The following is a 17321-nucleotide window of genomic DNA, read 5'->3' as shown; positions in this document are numbered from 1 at the left end:
CAACATTGGTCACAGTACCAAATAAACACCGATGAGTACAGTTGCTTGGCGATCAGTCATCGTTCATCACCATGACGCTTCCGAGAGTCTGTCTAATGCAGGGTGCCTCGAGTCCTCCCTCGTTCACGAAATTGGGCGGAACGTGACACTGGCGACAAGTACCCACGCATCATCCCACACCGTCACGAGCGTCGAAACACCGCCCCCCGTTGCTGCCGCCATGCCTCTGCACGGAAGCCTCGAGCCGTTCAAGGGAGATGGGTCCGCCGGGCCAGTCTACGAGGAGAAAGTCCACATGTTCTTTCGGGGAAACGACACACCCGAAGCTAAATAGTGCGATATTTCCTTGCCAGCTTCGGGACCCGCGTCTTCAGTCTCTTGCTCGACCTTCTCAAGCCAACCGCACCGCACGCTAAGACGCTGAGTGAGGTGCTTACCATACTGCGCTTGCATTTCAGCCCCGCACCGTCCACATAAATGGAGCGTTTCGGCTTCAAAAAGTGGAGCCGCCGGGAACGAGAGACTCTTGCGCAGTTCGTTGAGGCTTAGCGAGTGCCTGCGTCTTCGGTTACAAGCTGGACTCGATGTTCTGGGACCGTTTCGTCCGCGGCATCACTAACCCCGGCATGCAGATGTTACTGGAGCTCCCCGACCTCTCGCTGGACGACGCCTTTAAGGCAAGACTGTCGATCAAAGCTGTCGCTAAGGACACTGGAGGAAGCGGCGGTCAACAAGCTGCTGACAAAGGGCAGTACTTCCAGTCGCTGCGGTGGTCCTCACTCCTCCTCACACTGGCCGTTCTCTCAAGCACAATGCTTCACGTGCCCGAAAACTGAGCACCTGGCACGGGCATGCTGAGGGTGGCGGACGAACAGCGGACAGTGGCCTGGTTCAAGTCGAAGTTCCTCACAAGCCGGTGACCAGGCTAGCCGTCGCAAAGGTACGCGGCGGAGACGTGCGGCAGCAAGCTTAAGTTCATCTGCGGCCAGGCTCCATGTCGTTGCCGAGGAACCACCGATTTTGGACGTGTGGCACACAGACCTTGTTCTGTCGTCTGTACTGCCGTACATGCTGACCATTGAAGTCTGCGCGCACCCCTTTCCATGGAGCTGGACACAGGAGCCAGTGTGTCAGTCATGGCCGGAAAACTGTTGAAGCCTACCTTCCCCGGGTGTCTGTCGAGGTTTCCGGCGTGATGCGGCGCGGCTACACCCAGGTCCATGGGCAAGCCCAGGTCAGCGTTCGCTTTGGCGACAGGGAGGCAATACTTCCCCTTTACTTCACAGGGGTCGTCGCCGATGCTGCTGCGCTGAAGCTCGATTCATGCACTGGGCGTTCGTCTGCCGGAATACAAGGAAGCCAGCCCGCATGTGTAGAAAGACACGCCCAGTCACCTGACCAAGTTAAAGTCCTTGTTCCAGCTAGGGTAGGCACAGTTGCCGGAACGACGTCTGGCATCTATCTACCTAAGAGAGCCCGGCGTCGTTCTTTTTTTCAAATCTCAACGATTGCCGTTCGCTCTGAAGGACGGGGTCACCCAGAAGCGGCAACGGTTACAGCGAGAGGGCATCCTGGTGCCCCCCAAGACGTCTCAATGGACAGCTCCCATTCTGCCAGTCCTCAAGCCAGACAGTAGTGTCAAAATGTGCGGGAATTTGAAGGGTTACCATAAACCCCGTCGCTACCGTCGAGAAGTATCTTGCTGCCCCGGATTGAAGATCTCTGGTCAGCGTTGTTTGTTGGACCAAAGCTCACGAAGCCCGAACCTACAGACGCTAACCAGCAGCTGGTGCTTCAGGATGCCTCCAGGAAGTATGTCACAATATCGACATCTTCAGCTCTCTTCCAGTGAACGCGCTTACCGTTTGGCGTGGCCTCAGAGACGGCCATTTTTCAGAGGGAGACGAACAGCTTCTTCAGCGGCATGAGGAGCGTGTTGGTGTATTGGGGCGACATCCTGGTTAATGGTAGCGATAACGGGAACCACCTGCCGAACCTGCACAACGTCCTGGCACGACTGCAGGACACCGATCTCAAGTTTGAAAAGTGCGTTTTCCTGGGCCTCAGTGTTGAGAACCGGGGACATGTCATTTCCCAGGTCAGCGTTGTCCCGGCCCCCCGCGAAGTTGTTGCTGTGCTCAAAGTGCCTAAGGCCCAGAACAAGAAGGAACTTCAGAGCTACTTCTTGCTCATCAACTTCTAAAGGAGTTTCCTGCCGAACCTGTCGGACCACCTACAATCGCTCCATCTTCGGCTTCAATATGGCCAGCAATAGGTCGGGAAGAAGGAGCAGGACCGGCCCATCCAGCGCTGCAAGGAGCTAATCACCAAGGCTCCTGTGCTGCTAATTTATCCGGACAAGCCCGTCCTTCTGACCGTAGATTCTTCGCCGTATGGTGTGGTAGCCGTCCTGGCACACCGGAACAAGGATGGCCATGAACGCCCTGTGTCATTTGCTTCTAGTCGGCTTCACGCTGCAGAGCAACGCTACAGCCAGCAGGACAACGAAGGCCTAGCCCTCATGTTCGGGGTCGAACGCTTCCACCATTACCTGTGGGGTTGAAAGTTCGAGGTGGTCACGGAACACAAGCCGCTGTTGGGTTGCTGGGGCCTCATAAGGCAGTTTCCGTGCAGACATCATTTCGAGTGGTACGCTGGGCCTTGAGGCTGGTAGCCTACAGTTACTCGCTGGTTGACCGCCCGGGAAACCAGCCAGCCTGGGACCTGCTGACGGCCTGAGCTACCTGTCCCTGTCCGAGGTACCTGCTGCAGTTTCAGAACCTCCTGAAGTGTACGTGCTGGAGTACGCGTACCCGGAGGTACTCTCCAGATCTGCAGATCGCCGGCGACCACCCAAGACCCATTCCTCTATCAGGTGGTCAAGGCGGTGACCCGCAGGGAGAAATAGGTTCAGCGGGCCTTTAGACATAAGGCCGCCGAGCTGAGCCTGCAGCAGGGCTGCCTACTGTGGCGTTCCATGGTGGTGATCCCACAAAGTCTCCGGTCCAGGGTCCTATAGTTGCTGCTCGCGGGTCATCATAACGTTGAACAAAACTAAGGTTGTGGATCGGTCCCACGTTTGGTTGCCTGGCCTGCACCTAGACATCACCCACATGGTGCAGGGCTGCCAAGTCTGCCCGGAGCATCAGCGGTCCTCACGCCATGTGGAAATCATCCCTTCGCCGTTGCCACCGAGACCCTGGTCCCACCTGCAGGTGGATTTTGGGGAGCCCTTCAAAGGACATTACTTCCTGGTGGCGGTGGATGCCTTTTCGAAGTGAATGGAAGTTATACCTGCCACCACTTCTTCAGCAGGCGCGACTATCGCGGCGCTGCGACAGGTCTTCGCCGCCCAGAGTTTGTCGGACGTCATCATATCCTGGCCCAAAGGACCAGGCAGGATTCCGTAAAGGCTACTCAACAATAGACCATATTCACACTATCATTCAGGTCATAGAAAAATGTGCGGAATATAACCAACCTTTATATATAGCTTTCATTGATTACGAGAAAGCGTTTGATTCAGTCGAAACTTCAGCAGTCATGGAGGCATTACGGAATCAGGCTGTAGACGAGCCGTATGTAAAAATACTGAAAAATATCTATAGCGGCTTCACAGCCACCGTAGTCCTCCATAAAGAAAGCAACAAAATCCCAATAAAGAAAGGCGTCAGGCAGCGAGATACGATATCTCCAATGCTATTCACAGCGTGTTTACAGGAGGTATTCAGAGACCTGGATTGGGAAGAATTAGGGACAAAAGTTAATTGAGAATACCTTAGTAACTTGCGATTCGCTGATGATGTTGCCTTGCTTAGTAACTCAGGGGACCAACTCCAATGCATGCTCACTGACCTGGAGAGGCAAAGCCGAAGGGTGGGTCTAAAAATTAATCTGCAGAAAACTAAAGTAATGTTTAACAATCTCGGAACAGAACAGCAGTTTACGATAGGTAGTGAGGCGCTGGAAGTGGTAAGGAAATACATCTACTTAGGACAGGTAGTGACTGCGGATCCCGATCATGACACTGAAATAATCAGAAGAATAAGAATGGGCTGGGGTGCGTTTGGCAGGCATTCTCAGATCAGGAACATCAGGTTGCCATTATCCCTCAAGAAAAAAGTTTATAACAGCTGTGTCTTACCAGTACTCACGTACGGGGCAGAAACCTGGAGGCTTACGAGAAGGGTTCTACTTAAATTGAGGACGACGCAACGAGCTATGGAAAAAATAATGATAGGTGTAACGTTAAGGGATAAGAAAAGAGCAGATTGGTTGAGGGAACAAACGCGAGTGAATGATATCTTAGTTGAAATCAAGAAAAAGAAATTGGCATGGGCAGGACACGTAATGAGGAGGGAAGATAACTGATGGTCATTAAGAGTTCCGGAATGGATTCGAAGGGAAGGGAAGCGTAGTAGGGGGCGGCAGAAAGTTAGGTGGGCGGATGAAATTAAGAAGTTTGCAGGGACAACATGGCCACAATTAGTACATGACCGGGGTAGTTGGAGAAGTATGGGAGAGGCCTTGGCCCTGCAGTGGGCGTAACCAGGCTGATGATGATGATTATAATGATCATATCGTACAATGGTCGTTGTTTCGCCAGCAAAGAGTCCCTGTCCTGGATGACGAACAGAATCCGCTGGATGACGGCTCCGCCGTACTACCTTGCTTCAAACGGTGCAGCCGAGTGTGTGGTGCAGACCATCAAAGACAAGCTCAGGAAGAGTCAGTCTGGGGATTTCCGGACGCAGGTTGCCCGGGTGCTGTTTCAATACCGGACGGCGACCCACGATGTCACTGACTCTGCCCTATGTAAACCCCTGCTGGGTCGGATGGTCAAAACACCTTTGGACATCTTGCAACTGGAGCTTCGATACACAGCGCTCCTGAAGCAGCTGAAGCAGCCCTTACAAAAATTTTTAATGCGTTTTTTTAGGAAGTCTTTTGAATTTTCTCTATAGAACTCTATTGTGTTTATTTTGATTGCCTATAGAATTTTCCTATAGAGTTCCAAAAGTTATTTGGCCACCGCATTCTTATAGGAACTCTAAAGACACATTTCTATAGAATGCTTCTATCGAGTTGCTTTAGACATGCTAAAGACAAATTTCTATAGAATATTTCTATCGAGTTTCTTTACAGATGCTAAAGACAAATTTCTATAGAATACTTCTATTGAGTTCCTTTAGAGATGCTAAAGACAAATTTCTATAGAATATTTCTATAGAGTTTCTTTAGAGATGCTAAAGACAAATTTTTATAGAATACTTCTATCGAGTTCCTTTAGAGATGCTAAAGACAAATTTTTATAGAATATTTCTATCGAGTTTCTTTAGATATGCTAAAGACACATTTCTATAGAATATTTCTATCGAGTCGCTTTAGAGATGCTAAAGGCAAATTTCTATAGAATATTTCTATGCAGTTACTTTCGAGTTCCTACAAGCAAATGCCTATAAAAGCTAGGCCGATGTGTGTAAGGTACTAGCAATTTACCAAAGTGCTACTGTAGGCAATAAGGACTACAGTAAATGCAGTGGCAAAATAATTGGTGCTACAACCACAAAGTATTCAGTTTGAAATGTTTATTGCACTTCAGACTAGATACATGCTTCATATATGTGACATACACGCTTCAGACTAGAACTTGCAACACACAAACTGTAGCTGCTAACATGCTTCTCAGGTCAAGCTGGTGGTGCGAACACATGAAATATGAAGTAAAAAAGTCAGTGGCAGACTTGATTACAGTTGACGCCTGGCAATAACAGGCTTGACTAGGACAAGAAACCATACCATTAAAACTACTAAATGAGTGCCTGTTCCAGCAGTGCACATTAAATGGTTGGATACTAAAGCCTGAGAATAGACTGATATGAATGTGCACTGCAATGTTGTGTCAGCCTGACGAAACGACACAGCATTTTAGTCTGTTTCAGTGCAAAAATAACACTGTCAGTCCCTGCAAAAATGTGGCAAATAGTGGCTGGCTTTCACAGATAAGTACACCATATACCGAAACCACACAGCATTTTAGTCTGTGTATGTGTAAAATTAGCACTGGCAGGCCCTGCAAAAATGTGGCTAACAGTGGTTTTTATAGAGCAGTACACCATATATCGTACAAAGTTTAAAAGCTTGTATTTCGTTGTAAGGGAAACAATTTTGACATCAGAGCCAATATTCTAAAATTAGGGTGAGAAATACAAACCAGACCGACACACGCAATGACTAAAGAAGAGATTTAGCTCGGGAGCTCCTATTTAATGCACATGAACAGTAAAATCGTTTTTCTCGGCAGCTATGGAACCAAATTTGATGAGGTTGATACATTTAAAAATGTTTAACTCATAGTTTTTACATTAACACCATCACTTATTAAAATTTGCTGAAAATAGCAAAACTTGAAGGAAAAGAACTTACTCAGTTTGCAACTGTAAATTAAAAAAAAAAGAACTAGCACAAGTTCGTTAATTCTGTAAATTTTCCTACTCAAATACATCCAAAATACATAAATACTTTTGAGACAACCACAGCACTAATTTGAAGTAAGTTTGTGGCATTTGAGAATTCTACTTGTTGCAGGAAGAACTATTTGGTAGGTTTAAGAAAAATAACAAGACGAAGCTTAGTAATCCACGTCTCTGTGCCAGAAAGAGATATCACAGTTCTGCAGACTCCATCTGCGATGTCTAAAGTCATCAAATTTTATATATGAATTTGCAGCTTACATGAAATTGTTGCAATGTTTGAGAGTTTTGCGCATCTACTCATAAATTAGTGATTGTATATTAGAGCAGCATATGGTATCTCATTTTTTTAGTTATGAGTAAGATTTGTTAACCCTACTGCTCTGTTCCTTCAAAATTAGCAGTTTTCATGAATTCGTATCAAAAGCAGACTAGTTGTCTACAAATGTTTCATCATGGTACTGTGCTACGTGAATTATGCTTTTTCAGATAACATGTTTACTTTGATGCAATGATATTTCTTTATTTTACCTGATTCCTTGCTGGAAAACTGCACAGTATTCATGAGATATGAATAAATATTAAGTGAATAAGTAAACAAATAAATATTGCGGTTTGTCTTATCATTCCACCACCAGCATGACCTGTATGAAGCTTTGGCCACTGCTCACATGTTGCAAGTTCATTCTTACATGATCACCTGCTAATTCACTTCCCAGGAAAAGAGCCAGGAAAGGCTAGTTTTTGGCTTCATTTGGTCCGTCTAGTAATCGGCAACGGTGGAGCCTGGAAAGTACAATTGAAATTAATTTTCAAAAGGTGTAATGAACATTCAGCCATAACGTATTAGCAGGCACAAACATGCCACAAATATCTATATAGTTGTAGCATTATGCTAAGTTTCATTTTAGTATTTCAGAAAAAATTATAACAGAAAAGTGGCAGAACGCCCCACCTCCCTACCACTCAGCCAAACAGCGGGGGTTCTTTTGAGAATCACTTTTGAGAATATTTTTACTTTCCCAAGATTTTGTGACATCAGCACTGGGCCAATGTGCCTGGCACTAGAATATAATTGCTGATGACAAAAAGTATCTCCAAACGACAACAGCCTAGTCACACATTAATCTCATCTTGCAATGACAACACATTCCCATTTATAACATAAGCAAGCAGGAACACCCATGAGCTAAGAGTCCTATACAGACGTCACACTATGCATAGGAAACAAATTTTTTGAAAAGAAGGGAATGACCTAATGGCTTCTATTGTTGAGAGGTAGACAAAATATTCCATCCGTTGTTAGCCATAGTTGGTATGTACTATGCTTAATATGCCAATAATAAATTTCTTACATGGAGCTTGGGCAATCATGATGATGCATGTGAGTATCCATTGTATGGGGACCAACAATGTTTTAAGTTGTTTTCGCAAATTATGATGGATAACTGCCAATTTGTGCTATTTGGAACACAGTCACAGTGTCACTGTCAGATACAATGGACACAGTATGTTCGTGCTTTTTGAGTTATTGAAACAAATAGTTTCTAATCTAGTACGGGTATGTACACTGATATGTATCCTAAACGCAATGATAAGACTTCCCAATTGCAATTGAAAAGTTAATTCAGTTTTAATTAAAAAGGGTCCTTCTTGCAACATAGCATGTGAAAAACAGAAAACAAAAATTATATTGATTATGTAACTTTGAAAATTGATTGCATAACTGCTCTATAGGTCAAGCAGAAGATTTGACAAAAAATAATGTGCCTAAATCTAGTTGCAACAAACAAATTTGTTACTACGAAAGTTTCGGACAATTCAGTAAACAGATTGTGACCCAGTCTTCCTATGTGGCATTCCTCAGCGATTTTGTAGGTCAATTGGTTGCCGTAGCTGAACAAAACAGATGAACAGTCTAAATCTGGCGCGCAGCCCCAGTCCCATCGGTGCATGGTGAAGTGGGGTGAACATACTGGTCCGGGGAGTGAATTATGGTGCTGTCTTAGGCACGTGTTGAGGCACCGGCCAATCTGCTGCATGTACATTTGACCAAATATACACGATCACAAGAATAGACTACACTACCCCTGACAGACACAAGACAAATTTAGTGGTACCTAAGCAAGCCTTTCTTGTCAGTGTGCCTATATGCACAGCAGTGTGCAAGAGAATTGAGAAAGGCAAGCAGGCAAGGGAGGCTTGCTCAGTGAAAGATACCACCAAATTTGTCGTGTGTGTCACAGGCAGTGTACCGTATCCCTTTCACATGTGGTCAAGCGTACATAGGGCAAACTGGCTGGTATCTTATGTGTATAAGAGATCACCATATTTCATTCAAAAGACCAGTATGGTCGTCCAACTTGGCCGTAGATTTCTACAACGGGGCTTCATGTTGGATTACAATCGTTCATCTGTTTTCATCCACTGTAAAAATTGACGAGTGAAATCGATGAGGCATACCACATATATAGTAAGACATGTGGGTGAGCCCCCATTTTTAATGCAAAAAACAAAAAAAGGCATCCTGTGTAGGTCACAAGGGATCCATATCAGTCTGTGCCTATGTACTACTGAAGTAAATGCAGCATAGTAAATACTGACCTTCATATTAATTTTCAAAAATTTAAAGCTCATCAAATATGTATTTTGCAGTGGCTGTTACTATGCGAACAGAGAAGTAACTGTAAAGATATCAATGATAAACAATGGTGTGCACACTACGTGCTTAGAACTGTGACATACTTAGCCCACTACACTTCGAATTCCTACATGCACAGAAAACTGCACGAGATTGTAGCATAAGCAGAAAAGATTATGCAAATAAGGGGTACAGCATAGGAAATAGTTTTCAAAGAATAAAACCACAATAAGAAGTCAAATATACTACGTACAATGCAAAAATTATATAACTTGCAGGTAAGCAACTTACGGAAAAGAAATACTAAACATCAGGAAAGGTTAGTTATAGTTTTATACAGAACACAGTAATGTGGCCATAATGGCTATGCAGACAAATAGGTAGCGAGTTCAATGAAGTTGCATAAATATTTAGTCTCTTTAGTAAGCTGCATTAAGTAATGTGTTGATAAACTTCACCATGAATGACACCAAGCTCACTTTGTGGAACACGTACATTTCATACACACCTGACATAACCATCCAGATCACACGCCATGCTGCTGCAGCCATACATCCACAGGGTCTGCATTTCTGGGGGCTCCTCGATCTTGTAGTTTATGTTGTGGGTCACGGCGTCGCCACTACAAAATGAGTTCTATGTTAGCGTATAGCAGTGGCACAATAAAGCTGTGATATCGTGAAAACATGCAATGAGCACCTAAAAGAGTCATGAAAACAATGTCTGCACTAATTTGGAAAGAGAGCAAATACTTGAAATCATGGAATGTCATGATAATAGGGACCTCTACATCAAATAAAATTTTGGACGCGCCGCAGCAGCAGATTACAATCTAATCTTAATGTTTTTTTTCCATTACTTAGTATAGGCAACTTTCCCCTGTCATGTTTAGTTAAGTCAGTTATGTCAACACATCTTGTCTTGGAAATAAAGCTGTACTAGTAGCAAGCTGTGATTGGCTGACATTTTTTTTCCCTAGAACTGTTCGTTAACCAAAAAACTCGTAAGAAGAGATTGTGCACAACGTCGAAGCATTTATAAGAGAGGAAACGTCATTGAAAAAAGAATCGATGAAGAGGTAGACGGGCCGTGACTATGCAACTTTAGCAGACAAGCGGGAGCTCACGCACAGCTGCACAAGGTGAACACGATTTCCGAAACTTTTCTCAGCGGAAGCAAACGCTTATGAGGATTATCAATTCCGCACTGTGGCAATAGAGTTGCGTACACAATTCTTACAACCAGTGCGTAGCAAGTATCACCACAGGGTTCACTGTTGTCGTGGGTGTTCCACTTGCTACATTCGCAAGGCACTCTATACACACACGGGAAGCACACACAACACGCATGAACGCACGTGTAGTTGGCGAGCACGATTGCTTACCGTTTCAACAGTACGGCGAGGTCGAAAGGCGCTCTCCAAGTTTCCAGTGATGCGTCTGCGATGTTACTTGCAGCATACAAGCCGCTGGGTAGTGGACGAGCTGAGGCACGCTAATAATACACATTACTCCTTTGCGCCGTCCACCAAACTTTCCACGACAACCAGCGGAGACAAAGGGAACGCACTCCACGGCATGAAAATCGTTGGTCCACATTTAGCTGGCGCGCCACGCATACGACGTGTTTACAGCGAGACTCAAGCCATCTTCTGGCACTTTCGTGCTCGCGAACTACGTCTCATTTCATTACTGTAAACCTAATAGCACACGATCAAACAAACACATCGAAGCAGCTCGCACAACAACCGTTGAAGACGGAGAAATAACAACACGCCGTACCTTCGTATTCTGCCGGTCGCGTAGAATACGAAAATACCGGCGCCGCCAGCGCCGCCTGTATAATAGTGCGGCTGTTGTGGCCTCCGTGATTCCTACAATAACATCCACTACAGCAGATCTTGTGCCATTTTGGGCCGAACTACATACATATGTTGCGAGACAAGAAGAAACATTGACATGCTCATATTGTGTGCTATAGTTTAGGGCAGAAATAGATTACATGCAGTATTCTTGCTTTTGAATCACTTATGCCGCATGCAGTCAGCAAAAAGCATGGCCTTCAAGATCTGAACAATTTAGTCTGAGTAAGCTATCGTTGGGGTGTGATTTTAACGATTTCAACCTCGGCACCTCGGTCACTGGCCTTAAAGCCTTTACTGACTTTATGCGCAGCCGTTACCTGCACTACCTGCGCCCCCACTTCGTTTCTCATTGAAGTAACTTCCTGCTGTCGTTTAAATGTAGCCCAGATATTGTCGACACAACCTCGGAGGTACACATGTGCAGTGTGTGATGTTTCCGTGCGCTTGTGTCCGTCGCACAGCAAGAAATATACGATGATTTTTAATTTTTCCCGTGAGGCACAGGTTACGCTTATGTGTTCCGTATCTTGCTTTCGTGGCGATGTGCTTATTGTGCGCGGATCGCGCTCATGTGGTCCGTGCCTTCTCTGTGCATTGTGAGACCCATGAAGATTCCTAGAAAAAAAAAAACTGCGTTTCTGCAGCGTGCATTTGTTGCATTTGAGTATTGTGTGCCAGAAATGTGCGGCGGCGTTCGATGTGTTCCCGCCCCAAGTGCTGCAGTCACTGCATGTCAGCAAATAGATATGACGCGGCTGCTAACGCGCAGTTTTGCTTCTTGGTATACATCTTTGTGATTTACCTGCATATGCGATAGAAACCACAATGCGCGCTTCCTTTATATTTGTTTGATTTTCCTAATTTCGATTAGTGTGATGTTCGCCTTCGTCAATGAGTGTCTTTTTAACGATGCTCTTGCTTGATAGTAAAAAACCTCTGAAATGCCGATTGCAAGAACCAGCGTCTTCCAGTGCCTCCCAGTGTGAAACCAGCGCGTTTTTTTTTTTTTTTTTTTTTTTGGCACTGGATCGCACTGGGTACTCTGGCGCTCGCTGGGACTCACTGGAGACCAGTGAGAACGCTGGGTAAGAGCTGGGTCACACTGGAAGAGACGGTGGTTCCACTGCCATGACGCTGGGGCGCACTGGTTTGTGCCGTACAGGCGCTGCTTCACATTGGAAACTGCGCTGGTTGTGTTTGTGCCGCGCTGGCTCCAGTACGCAAGGACGAGCGCTGCTGAATATTAAATGCTTTATACAATTTCATCACTTGATACTAGTCTCTTGTCCTAAATAACGCTATATCTTGGGGTCATAGAACTATGTCGTGTCGCAGCATGGAATAAAGGTGCGTGAGCTGCCTTGTTTATTCCTGCACATCTGACACTGAAGATCAGTTTCGTTTTTTGCATTTTCCCTTTTGACAGGGCGGATAGCTAAATTATTGAACGAAACCAAGCAAACGCAGAGGACGCCGCTTTTTTAGTAGTTCACACGTAACGTGTGACTGGGAGTTATCGCCATTGTCGCAGTGTTGTGGAGTGGACATGAAATCCAGAAGTCGACGTACGCGCTCGAACGGACCCCGAGTTCGAAACCTACCGCTGCTTGATATTATCGCACCGATAACAAAGCTGAGGCGATTCATGCGCTTCCATTTTCCCTATTGTACTAAAGAGAGTTCTGAGGCCCAAATACACACATTTTAGCTTTCGCCAGCTACCCGCGCCGAGATCGGTCCCCATCGAAGCTTAGGCATATCGTATCCGCCGAGTCCGTCTGCACGCTATCGGCGCGTCTAAACTCAAGAATAAAGAAGTCTAACAAGGATAAATCACTCTATATTTCAGATTTCGCATCGGTGCTTTTAAATAAGTAATTTTTTCATGTCTACAGTGCCAGCACAAGAAGTGAGGAGCACCGATGTGACGCGTCATAAAGGCAGGTATATATATATGTGCTAGCTGTCGCCGAAGGTTCCCAGCACTAGCCCGCGCTTCTCTGACGAATATATATGACTAGACGGACGTGTAGATTGAAAGGCATCTCTGAACTAAGAAAACGTAGCATATCCCTCGAGTGAAGAACGAGAAACGGCTATCGAAAGCGGCAGTAACAGCCCATTCATGCAGCGTCCGAGGTTGGTGGTTCATTTAGGACTTTTTTCGAAGTTAAAATACCAATCGCAATTGAAAGTCGATGTTGTGGAACTTCCGAGCACGCTATTGAATACGGAGAGCAAATTTTTCTTTGTGGTACAGGCGTGAGTTTTAGATGCTGGGCGACAGCGCATATACCACGTCTATGCAAGACTTCTCTCTGCGAAACTAAAACTGCTTCTCGATTTTGGTATGCTAAATTATCCGCTCATATCTGTCTGCTGGCGTGGCGTAGCGGTAATGAGCCGGGCTGGAGATTTGCAGGTACGGCGATCGAATCCTGGTCAGAGCATTATTATTTTTACGGTTTTTTCTTCATTTTTTATTGCACTAAAACGTTCCCTGTTGCTTTCTGTATTCAAAAAATAAATACGGTGTCCAGGCACCGCGTATTTAACGCGCTAGAGCTGTTTTTCGCACCTGTAACCAGCGCCTCTCACTACGCCGCGCCTGACCAGCGCGCGGCACTGGACCCATAATCCGGCGATGCACTGCATACTGGGTACTGTTTATAGAGTGAAAATATAGAACCGTTCTTAGACAGGCCGCACTTTAGCTTCTTTAGTGTCCTATAAACGTTCCTTTATAGAACTCAGTACATATGTCATATGATGGCATATTTTTAGAACGGGAGTGGAGAGCCAGTCTAGAGACAGGCCGCATTAGAAGTTCTGAAAACGTTCTATAAATTTCTCTATAGAATTTGGTACATAACATGTCAATACGACCTCTATAGAACTTTTATGGTGGATGTAGAGCCATTCTATAGACAGGCCTCATTAGAATTTCTGAAAAGGTTCTATAAACATTTTTCTATAGGATTTGGCACATAAGATGTCAATACGACCTCTATAGAACGTTTCTGAAAACGTTCTATAAAAATTTTCTGTAGAATTTGGTACATAAGATGTCAATACGCCCTCTATAGAACATTTATGGAGGGTGAATGGAGAGTCAGTCTATAGACAAGCCGCATTAGAAGTGTTAAAAACTTTCTACAGACATTATTTTATAGAATATTGTACATATGATGACAATAAACCCTCTATAGACCGCTTATAGAGCATGAATGGAGAGTCAGTCTATAGACAAGCCGCATTAGAAGTGTTAAAAACTTTCTAGAGACATTATTTTATAGAATTTAGTACATATGATATCAATACACTCTCTATAGAACATTTATAGAGAACGAATGGAGAGCCATTCTATAGACAGGTCGCGTTAGAAGTTTTAAAGACATTCTATAAAAATTACTTTATAGAATTCAGTACATAGAACGTCAATACACCCTCTATTGCACATCTATTGTGTGTGAAATGACTTGTTTCTATAGACAGGTTTCTATAGACTTCTTATAGAGATTCTATGCAGACGACTCTATAGATCGCGAGTTCCTATAGAGTCCCTTTTGACTCCATAGGAACTCATTAGGAGTTCTAAAGGAACTCTAAATCCATTTTCATAAGGGGTAGAAGCTGGCTGCTGCCTGAGGGTGCCGTCCCGGCCCTTTGCCATATTCGGGGGCTCCAGTCTTCGCCAGGAACTTCCGTCTTGGCCCACCCTGCCAGCTTCTCATGGCTGCTCGTCCGCATACCAGACAGGGCCACGTGGCACAGACACTCCGACCATACTAGCCTGGCCTTGGACCTGGCTGTCACCCTCAATTGCGGCTTCAGAAGTCCAGCTCGCAGGAGGAAAGCGGCAACACCAGTCGTTTCCACCGAAGCAACGCCCTCCTCGGAGACGACAAGCGTTGCTCGTGGTGCAGCATCTGTTGGGCCGGTGTAAAGTCCAGCATCTCTCAACGCCGGCCACTGCGCATTCTCCGGACGGATCCAGGCAGCTTCAGGCAGCCCCTGTTGTTACAACACCCGGTCCGTCAACAGCGGCGCCCAGGCGGAGTACTCGACCGTAGAGGCCACTGCACCGTTACTCGCCTGGATAACAGGCACCCTTGACTTGGCTGGGACGGCGGGAGAGCCTTATGCTTTGAGCTTCCACGTTTTCTTGTATTTAACGAACAAACTGGGGGTAAGGGGTGTAACAAGCAGGTGACGCCCAGTTGGGCATATTCCTGGTTGGCCCACCAGGCTCTGTGTTCTGCCTGGCTGTGTGGGCAACATTGGTCACCGCACAAAATAAAAACCGACGAGCACAGCTTCTCGGTGGTCGGTCGTCATCGTTCATCGCCACCACGCTGCGGAGGGTGCTGCGGGGGCACCACGTAGGGTGCCTGGAGTCCTCCCTCGTTAAGGAACCCGGGCGGATCGTCGCAAATTCAGACAAACGGTTAAAATTGTACTATCTGCCATAGGCAATGTTTAAACAATTTGGTGCCGCTAAGGAATACCCTTGTGTTATGCAGGAATCAGGGGATTCGATACTTAACTGCACGGCAATCACAAGAGCTACGTAGCCACGATGACACGCATCGTAAGAGAATAAGTTAGCTCAAGAAGGTCTGCTTAATGAATGCTCTCCTGATGTAAAAAATGTAGCAGTGGGCAACATTTAGAAGCCATAAGCACATGAGTATAACTCTTAGTGGGATTCCATATCAATTTTCAGGTAATGTTCTTGGATTACCTAAGCATGCTTTTTGATGTTCCTTTCATTAATACTATTAACTCATCTCTTTCAGACTGATGAATTCTCCACGCACACGCGGCCAGAAGGCAAAGCACCACGCAGGCCTTTCCACAGAGTGGTCGACGGGGTGCCAAGATGTGCTTGGCTGGATCCGGACATCTTCCGCGAGTTCCACCTGTTCAGACCCATGCTGAATGACGTCATAACGAGCACGTATCCCAAAAGCGGAACTCACTGGGTACAATTCCTCGTCCAACTCATCCTAAAGGGAGGGAAACTGGTGGAGTCGTATGAAGAGTTCACCAGTCACACTCATGCATTAGAGTACATGAAGCACGACGATTGGAAACCCAGTCTCCCAATGAGACTGTTCTACTCGCATCTTCCTCTGAACAAGGAGACCATGAGCAAGGAGGCCAAGTACATTTACATCGCCCGAAACCCGTGGGACATCTGCGTCTCCTTCTACCACATGATGAACGAGGTCAGCGTCTGGCAGTTTCAAGGTGCCACCTTCGAGGAGTTCGTGGACGCCTTTCTGGAGACCGACCTGGGCTACGGAAGCTACTTCGATCACGTCTCGTCGGGCTACAACCTGAGAAACGAACCGAACGTGCTGTTCATCACTTACGAGGACCTCAAGAGGGACACCAGAGGGCTGGTACTGAGCTTGGCGCGGTTCCTGGGGGAGCGCTACTACCGAGCCTTGAAGGAAGACGCCGAGCTTCTGGCAAAAATATTGGAGTGGTCGAAGCCTGAATTTATGCGCAAAATAATAATACTAGATTTCGGCACAACCGATAACCCGGCATTCAAGGAAATGTTCGAGAGGAACACGCTGTCATGCTCTCACGGGTACGAAGGAGACAAGAGCAAATACGCCATGGTGAGAACAGCCAAGGTGGGTGGCTGGAAAGAGCACTTCACGTCAGAGCTACTGGCTCGTTTGGAGAAGAAGATAGAAGAGGAAGGTGACAACGCAGCATTCATTGATCTTTGGAAAGACATTCGCGAAGAGGCCATTGCATTCTCGAAAAGCACAACCTGAAAGTTGTAGAGCTGGCCGAAGAAACCTGCTGATGTTGCGGCATTCATAGTTCCGGTTTTCTTTCGGAAAAAAATAAGTCCTCATCAGCTTTTTTATCTTTTTCTTTCATTTTATTGCGTTCGAAGTAACCGCCTTGCGGCTAAATCCTGAGTAGGCCATTATAGAGAGAAGGCCTCGTTTAAACGATTTTAAATTTTAGCGAAATGCTGTACAATATCGTGGTATTCCTAATAAAACAAAACATCACCAATATAATCGCTCAGTAAGTTCAGATAAGATACCAAAGGTACGCAGCCGAGAAGTCGCGACATATGAATTATCCAGGTCTTAGCAGCAATGAAGAGTTCCAACGTGCGTATTGAGTGAGAGTTGACATATCTTATCGAAAAAAATTACGAGTTACCATGCCGTGTTATTTTACTGGGAACCAGTGTTTCTTTTTAGTTCAGAAGCTTTGATTCTATTTATCTAAACTCTAACACCGATTCAATTACCCAAGTTGTCTACTAGCTTGTTCCACCAGGTATGTGTTGCTGGTCATATGCCGT

The 17321-nt window shown here is 45.7% G+C and overlaps 1 protein-coding gene and 1 long non-coding RNA gene across 3 annotated transcripts in view; one reads left to right on the top strand and one right to left on the bottom strand.

The window, feature by feature from the left end:
• The window catches only part of LOC126542388 (3-alpha-hydroxysteroid sulfotransferase-like), a 36275-nt gene extending 19247 nt beyond the window's left edge, over positions 1–17028 (top strand). For both annotated transcript variants that reach the window (XM_072287255.1, XM_072287254.1), the window contains exon 2: positions 15778–17028. In XM_072287255.1, coding sequence (XP_072143356.1) covers positions 15778–16773 — 996 coding nt within the window. In that variant the 3' untranslated portion in view covers positions 16774–17028. The remainder of the gene's footprint in view (positions 1–15777) is intronic.
• LOC129383685 (uncharacterized) lies at positions 5574–10948 on the bottom strand. The gene is made up of 3 exons (XR_008611563.2): positions 10499–10948; positions 9623–9736; positions 5574–7259 (listed from the first exon to the last, which is right to left on the bottom strand). It is a non-coding gene; the product is annotated as an uncharacterized lncRNA (long non-coding RNA).
• Positions 17029–17321: the final 293 nt, after the last annotated feature.

Source organism: Dermacentor andersoni, chromosome 3 (assembly GCF_023375885.2).
Source record: "Dermacentor andersoni chromosome 3, qqDerAnde1_hic_scaffold, whole genome shotgun sequence".
NCBI lineage: Eukaryota > Metazoa > Arthropoda > Arachnida > Ixodida > Ixodidae > Dermacentor > Dermacentor andersoni.
This window is presented reverse-complemented; position numbering and strand designations above follow the sequence as displayed.